Source organism: Rhinopithecus bieti, unplaced genomic scaffold (genome assembly GCF_001698545.2).
Source record: "Rhinopithecus bieti isolate Rb0 unplaced genomic scaffold, ASM169854v2 scaffold_3527, whole genome shotgun sequence".
NCBI classification, from domain to species: Eukaryota; Metazoa; Chordata; class Mammalia; order Primates; family Cercopithecidae; genus Rhinopithecus; species Rhinopithecus bieti.
This window is the reverse complement of record NW_016804488.1, coordinates 1,305,566-1,313,770: the sequence shown is the minus strand read 5'-3', so window position 1 is coordinate 1,313,770 and position 8,205 is coordinate 1,305,566. Positions and strand designations below refer to the sequence as shown.

General features: G+C 41.7%; 1 protein-coding gene across 1 annotated transcript; it reads left to right on the top strand.

Moving 5' to 3' along the window:
- The first annotated feature begins 3,943 nt into the window (after window positions 1–3,943).
- Window positions 3,944–6,750, top strand: CDC14C (cell division cycle 14C). The gene has a single exon (XM_017868562.1). The coding sequence runs from the start codon at window positions 4,097–4,099 to the stop codon at window positions 5,549–5,551; it is 1,455 nt and encodes a 484-aa protein (XP_017724051.1). The 5' UTR covers window positions 3,944–4,096; the 3' UTR covers window positions 5,552–6,750.
- Window positions 6,751–8,205: the final 1,455 nt, after the last annotated feature.

The following is an 8,205-nucleotide window of genomic DNA, read 5'->3' as shown; positions in this document are numbered from 1 at the left end:
AAATAAAAGAACCACATGAAATCCCCACCTTAATCATTTTATTTTATGACAAATATCTTGCTTGTATTCCTCCATTTTCTTATATGCCAAATAATTTCCAGCTTGAAAAATAACTAGAAGCCATAAAATCATTTACTGTTGTATTATTTTATTTATTCAATCATTTTACAACTCTTGTACTTCCCAAGTCCAATATCCCTTATTTTTTGTATTTTAAGTTATTTAAACTTCACAGCCATACAAACGGATGTATCAGATAAGCATGTGAAGTGGTATGTTGAATATATTACCATACAGTATTTCTTTATGCAGAATAATACAAGGCAAATTCTCAGGTGCAGTAACCAAACAATAAAATAAGATGCAAGTGCTCTAGAAACTACCAAGTTTGGACAGACAATTGTAAGCTACAAAATTAGGAAACCTAGGAGAGTATTTACTTTACGTAGAGGGAACAGAATGAGTATAAGCTCAAAAGCAAGTGTAGCTTCTGGGAACAAGCTTATAGCTGGAGCTCAAACAAAAGGCAAGCAAGAAAGCCAGGCTGCAGAGGAGACTCCATGACTGACGCCATAGTTTCTCTTTCCCCAGGCGCATAGACAAGCAGCTGTGAGGAGCTGGGGATAATAATCTCACTATAAAATTCAGAGGAGATTTGGGATTGGATATGTATTTAGGGAAGAGTAACTAAAATAGACAAAAAATGAGGACTAGACTTCAGGATGGGGAAAAGACTTAAAAGAAAAGGACTAAGGGAAGAATAATAGGTTTTAGAAAGAGATAAAGAATGGACGTGACCCACTGAACAACTGGGTCACCTAAAAAACATCCATCTAAGGCATCCATAATGTTGACCTGAAGTAAAACTCTAGGGCAAAATTAGCATAAGTAAAGAATTTGATTTGGCCAAATTTGAGGAGTGTAACCCGGGAAACACATATCCAAACTATGTCAGAGAAGTCCTTTCAGTTGGAGAGGTTACAAGCAGATTTTTAAGGACAAAATGAAGAGGTATAGCAAGGTGGTCTCAGTCTGTTCATATTAAAATATCATTGGTCAACAGAAAGAAGCTAGCAGATGATTGGCTAAAGGCTACAGCACTTCTTGGAATACTCATTATCTGTTTGTGATGAATCTAGCTCCTGGAATTCTTATAAGTAAAAAAGTTCAGGAATTTCAGGGGAGTAACTGTGGCATCATGACCACCTTTTTTGGCCATTGCAATTTAGTTATCCTCATTTGTTGGGTTTTGTTTTCAATAAGTATGTCCACTTATTGAAACCTCCCCTTTTGTTTGGTCCAACCTTACAGAATAGCTTACCTTGACTCTGCAAAGTTTAGACTATCTTGGAGACAATTAGTACACTGTTTTTTAAACCTTCCTCTAGTTGTCTGTATATTCCACCTTATGCAGAAATGGTGATAACAATGGTAGCTAATTTGGGTAAGAAAATAAAATTTTCTCCATGCCCAACACCCTCCACACATATTAGAGTTCAACAGTAAAGGTAGAAGGAGCAAAAGGGATTCAACAATGAAAAATAAATAACCTGTCTGAGAAAAGGAAAGCCCTTTACTTTCCTCCCACAGCGAGGTGGCCATGGACATATCTTTTCAGGTGTGTCAAAAGAGCCTGTTCCTGTGGTTACCTGAATAACAAAGACACAGGTAGAAATCACTGAGTTGTAGATACAAACACTCTCAGACTAGCCAGACAATTGCAGGAGGACTGGGGAAGGAAGAATAAGATAGTGTCTCTGGAACTTAAAGAGAAGATCTCTTGAGAAGCAGATGCCAATAACTAGAGGGAAACCACCTCAGGCTGAAAGGATAGATAAGGGTCTCCATCGTTTCTGGTGCCACGTGGTCAATCACTGTTGTTTCTCTCTAGGAGTCTGCATTATTATTTTTTCATAGAAGCATGGCCTTCTCAGCTTACCTTTCGCTTGTTTCAGATATGGCTACTCAGATTAAATTTTACATGAGCATTTCACTCGGGGACCCCAAAGAGAATAAGGAGGGGCTCTGGGACTCACGTTTGCTTCCTAGAAGAAGGTATCTGAGTTGCCAACCTGAATGAAGTTACTTTTCTAATCAGCTGTGCTTAGGATTTTTCAAATTATTATAAACAGGGATCTAAGTGTTCATGGATAGTGTGGTGACTATACAAGCAACTTCCAAGAGCAAGACTGTCTCATATGAAACTTTGCATTTCTTAGCAAGAACCAGGTCTCTAGCAAAGAGCAAACATTCAGTAAATTGTTTCTGAGTCTATTAATAAATGATGAGAAAAGGCAAGGGAAATCACCATCCTCACTGCATGCCTTCAGATGTGTGTTTCCTATCAGACATGGGTGTTCCAACAAAAACTAGAAAAAAGAAAATACAATGCATTCACTGGGCAGAAATACTGTGGATGGGAGGCAAGCGTTGGGACAGTCGTGAACAAAACTATTCTTGTGGTCCCCGTTAATCAAAGTATTTGTGGCATCCAGAAGCTTGAATATTTAAGGACAAACATGAATCTTTACCTATCTCCTTTTACTCTTCTCTCCTTTCTCCTAAACTAATTCCAATGTATACATTTACTTTTAAAATTTCATAAAGCCTATCTAATTGGGAATTTAGGTCTCACTCCTTGTGGACACCAGAAGGATATAAATGATTGGGGGAAATCCCACCAAACAGGAAGGGCAAGAAGATGTATGAAGGAGTAGTAAGCTCAGGAGCAACCCATCAGTCCTCTTCTTTATTTTACCCCCAACCCAGAACTTAGGGATGAAGCTTCCTAAAGCTCTCTTTGGTGAAGGAGAGAGGCCTGTTTCGTTCCGAGAAGTGCAGAGCTGCATATTGGCTTCGGGATGACACTGAATAGGTATAAAATTTATCACATGTGATATCCCATGTGTGATCTTCTACACACATTGTTTAGCTTCTCCAAGACTTTACTTTGGAAAGTCCACAAAGAACAGAAAAAAGAAATGCCGTCTTTTAAAATATCTATTTAACTATCTTGTGCTCCCATGTTTCCAAGGTTGGGGTATTGGGAGGGTTCGTGAAAAAGCAATATGTCAGCATTAACTTGTCTTCGAGCAGGCAGGACTTTCCGTACCAAATGGTCACAATCTCCAACTTTTTTTTTTTTTTATTATACTTTAAGTTCTAGGGTACATGTGGCATAACGCGGCAGGTTGTTACATATGTATACGCTTGCTGCGCATGTTGGTGTGGGCTGCACCCATCAACTCGTCAGCAACGCGCATCAATTCGTCATTTATATCTATGTATACCTCCATGGCAATCGCCTCCCCCCTCCACCCCCCTCCCATGATTCGCCCCCAGTGTGTGATGTTCCCCTTCCCGGGCAAGTGGTCTGCATTGTTCAAGTTCCACCTATGAGTGAGACATGCGGTGGTTTGGTTTTCCTCTTCTGTGATAGTTTGCTAAGATTGATGGTTTCCAGGCTGGCATCCATGTCACTACAAAGGACGCAAACTCATCCTTTTTTATGGCGCATAGTATCTCCATGGTGTTACTATGTTGCCGGCATTTCCTTAATCGCAGTCCTGTCACAGATGGAGCATTTGGGTTGATTCGCAAGTCTTTGGCTATTGTGAATAGTGCTGGGCAATACATACGTGTGCATGTGTCCTTTGTAGTAGAATAATTTATAATCCTTTGGTATCTCCAACTTTTAATGGATCCTAAATGTGTGTTTCAGAAATACTGTCATTTGGTAATAAAGTCATACTCAAAGTTTTTAACACTAGTTTGGCTGAATTTCCAGAGACTGGAGAGAACGTTAAGATCCAGGTGGTTGCTATGACAAGAGCATTATGACTTATTCATCTAACACTTCGTTGCTGTATGATACAACCCTTCAGCTCCTGGTTTAGAAAAGCAAAGGGAGGGCGGTCGCGGGAGGGAGCGGGGCAGGCGCTGTGGGCCAGGCCCCTCCTCCAGCTCCTGCAGGAACCCACCGCCTCCTGCACCAACGGAGCGCCAGCGCGGGGCTGGCGGGAGCCTCGGTGGGCTCATGGGCGCACGGGCGCGCGGGGCCCTGGTCGTTGCTCCCTGACGGGCCGCGGTCGCCTCCATGAAGCGGAAAAGCGAGGGGCGGTTGAGCTCGGCCGCTGCGTCTACCTGCTCGCCGCGCTGCTCCTCGACCTCGCCGGTTGTGAAGAAGATCCGCAGCTCCACGCAGCAGGACCCACGCCGCCGGGACCCCCAGGTCGACGTGTACCTGGACATCACCGATCGCCTTCGTTTTGCCATTCTCAACAGCAGACCAAAGAGTTCATCAAATGTACATTATTTCAGCATAGATAATGAACTCGAATATGAGAACTTCTACGAAGACTTTGGACCACTCAATCTGGCAATGGTTTACAGATATTGTTGCAAGATAAATAAGAAATTAAAGTCCATTACAATGTTAAGGAAGAAAATTGTTCATTTTACTGGCTCTGATCAGAGAAAACAAGCCAATGCTGCCTTCCTTGTTGGATGCTACATGGTTATATATTTGGGGAGAACTCCAGAAGAAGCATATAGAATATTAATCTTTGGAGATACATCCTATATTCCTTTCAGAGATGCTGCCTGTGGAAGCTGCAATTTCTATATTACACTTCTTGACTGTTTTCATGCAGTAAAGAAGGCAATGCAGTATGGCTTCCTTAATTTCAACTCATTTAACCTTGATGAATATGAACACTATGAAAAAGCAGAAAACGGAGACTTAAATTGGATAATACCAGATCGATTTATTGCCTTCTGTGGACCTCATTCAAGAACCAGACTTGAAAGTGGTTACCCCCAACATTCTCCTGAGACTTATATTCAATATTTTAAGAATCACAATGTTACTACCATTATTCGTCTTAATAAAAGGATGTATGATGCCAAACGCTTTATGGATGCTGGCTTCGATCACCACGATCTTTTCTTTGCGGATGGCAGCACCCCTACTGATGCCATTGTCAAGGAATTTCTGGATATCTGTGAAAATGCTGAGGGTGCCATTGCAGTACATTGTAAAGCTGGCCTTGGTCGCACGGGCACTCTGATAGCCTGCTACATCATGAAGCATTACAGGATGACAGCAGCCGAGACCATTGCGTGGGTAAGGATCTGCAGACCTGGCTTGGTGATTGGGCCTCAGCAGCAGTTTTTGGTGATGAAGCAAACAAGCCTCTGGCTGGAAGGGGACTATTTTCGGCAGAAGTTAAAGGGACAGGAGAATGGACAACACAGAGCAGCCTTCTCCAAACTTCTCTCTGGTGTTTATGACATTTCCATAAATGGGGTCGAGAATCAAGACCAGCAAGAACCTGAACCTTACAGTGATGACGACGACATCAATGGAGTGACACAAGGTGATAGATGTCGGGCCCTGAAAAGCAGAAGAGAATCAAAAACAAGCGCTATTCCTCTGACATATCCCCTAGCTGTGCTGACCTCTGCACTATGTAGTATTGTCATCTGGTGGATTGCTTGTGACTACATTCTTCCCATCCTGCTATTCTGTCTTGATGGTTTCAGAACATAGTAGCCATCAGGACCCCCTGACAAATAGCTGCTTCTCTCCGTTTCAAGGACTAAAACGGTCTTGCGTTAAGTAAAAACCTGTGAAGAGAACTGAAGGAAGACTCTAGGAAATGAAAATTGCAACAGAAATTAGCACAATTTGAAAACAAAACAAAATTGCAAAAGCCTTAGTTGCTTTCCACCTAAGAAGCCATCAATGGAGAAAAAGTCCACTGGAGTTTCAATAATGAACTTTGAGTTTGGGTGCAAGCAAATGACTCAAAGAAGGACCCAGCTCTCAAGCTAAAGGACAAAAATGCTGTTGTAAATTTAGTCTCAGGTGTAAATACCCAAGCCCTCTGGTACCCAGGGAGCTAGCTGGTCTGTGGTGAATGTGTGTCCCTGTGATGGCAAGCACTGTAGTTGCTGGCCTTCAGAAGACTTGAGGATCTGATGGAGGTTTTTTATGTATTTATTTTCTGTTCACCTTGTGACTCTGTGTCAAAATTTATAAAGATACAAAAGGCATTACTGAGATGGTACTTTCTGTAATTTGATACTATTTGGCTTTATCATCTTCACTTGACTATTTGTAATACTGTTGCAATGTTAACTCTGTTAAGTAACCAAGCTGCTTGTCTTCCACCAAAGAGTGCTTTATTAACAAGAATCTGTGAAAACCACATTTAAACACTGTTGCATGTTGTAATACAAGGTGGCACCTTGGTAACGTAAAACTTGCAAGAGAATGTTAATGGTAGCTTTAGAAGACTCAGGAGGAGAAACTGACTTCAGAGTTGGAAGATGTTGCAAGTCATTCCTTTTTCTGTCCTTTAGGGACTGAAGAACCGGGAGGTTGCCCATTGTTTGGCTGCCAGTCATACAAATTAAAATCATATTTACTTCCATGCATGGAAAAAACACACTATTGGTTTTTTGCCTTCGAAACAGCAATCCAAAATAATGTTGACTTAAAACAAGTTACTGCTTTTTTAGAGTTCTTCTCTGTAACACTGGATTTTTTTTTTCCTTATGAGATCAGCCTAAGGCCATTGACTTGGCCTGTGATCTCAGTGACAATGATCTGCTTCTGGATCTCACTGTTGCCTTTCTTTAGGGAACACAACCGGTAACTCTGCAGAGTGCCTTCTCCCACAACCCTACTAGAACACAGCAGAGTCTGTGCCATGAAGCAATTACAGAAACAGAATTGATTTGCTGAAAAAAAAAAAAAAAAAAAAGGGACCCGAAATAAAGAATAATACTCACCTCAGTTCCTTCCATAAGAAGTGGGTGGTTTAATGATTTTTAACCCATTTTTGCCTGTGCTGGGAGCATGGAGGGCTGAGATGTTGACAGGCAGTGGGAAACAAATGCCCTCCTAAGCCACAAGGCATGTGCCAGATCAGTAGGCAACTCCATTTTAAGAAGCTGCCTTTTTCACAAAACTACAAGAAATAAAAGCGGTTGGAATAAACAAGTTAAAGCCTTTAATGCAAAAAGTAATTGAAAGGCAGTGCCTCTATTTTGGTATACTTTATTGGAAGAAAGTATGAAATTGACTGGCATCAGGAGAGACGGAAGATGCCATGTTCTCAAACAAGCGACTCTTTCCCCTCCAGGCACTATGGGGTGGGGTCAGGTCAGCTTTTAAACACTGGGGACTGGATCACAGAAAACAAGTGGTTTTCTGTCCCTGGAAATGAGTAGGCACAAAGACCCACTTGGCTGTGGGAAGACCACTCTTCAATAAGATTTGGGTGGAAGGAAGAACATTTCCTTTGCTATTATGAGCTGAGAAAATATAAATATTCAAACTGTGCCATGCATAAAGCGTTGAATTCTCAAGGCGCCTCTTCTTTTCCTTACCCTTTTTAAGGCCATCCCCTCCATAAATAATAATCCAGGTTATTATTGTGAAATAATGCTTTCCAGTTTAAAAACCAGTTGTGAAAATCATGCTTCCATCTGATCCCTTCTTAGTTTGGCTTTTCGTCCCATCAGAACAAGTAAACGTGGGCACCACAGCTCTTGTGAGTATTGTCTCCCTCACAGTGAACAAGCCTCCTGGTGTTTCGTCCAAGAGAAGGTAGGGTGTCAGTGGAACCACAGTCGGTTTTCATTTTATAAACTGCTTCTTCATGTTGCCTGCTCGTTTCCACATAGAATTGCTATCACGGTGGCTCTTTCTAAAAATCCTTCTATTTAACTGGTTCACTGAAATTAGTCATAGAAAACTTGTGATTTGGTGAAAAAGCATTCCTTGTAATAACCAAATGACTTGGGATAGTGTGCATAGCAACAGTGTTACACTTAATGGGGACCGTCTCCGGAATCCAGGAAGTCTCTGGGTCTGAGGGATGGAAAGTTCTTCCTGCTATGAATGAGAGTGAACTCTTCCCCTCAGCCCCAACGGAAACCACAAACACCCAGAATCTTCTGGGATTCTGACTTAGAGTCCTTGTTATAGAAGACCTTGTTGCTATGGAATATGAAACTGTGTCTGTCAGATGGAGAGATTCCCTTAAGAGCCTTAAACAGCCCTGAAAGTACACCGGGACAGTTTGCAATGAAATGAAAATTAGAAGTGAATATTTCTAGGTGCCCTTGCAGCTTTCTGGGCAGAATTCTGACTCAGAATTATCAAGAGTCAGGGACAGTCGGGAGGAAGAGCGT

Coding starts and splice junctions, on each gene's coding strand:
- CDC14C (XM_017868562.1), top strand. CDS start 4,097: ATGAAGCGGAAAAGCGAGGGGCGGTTGAGCTCGGCCGCTGCGTCTACC.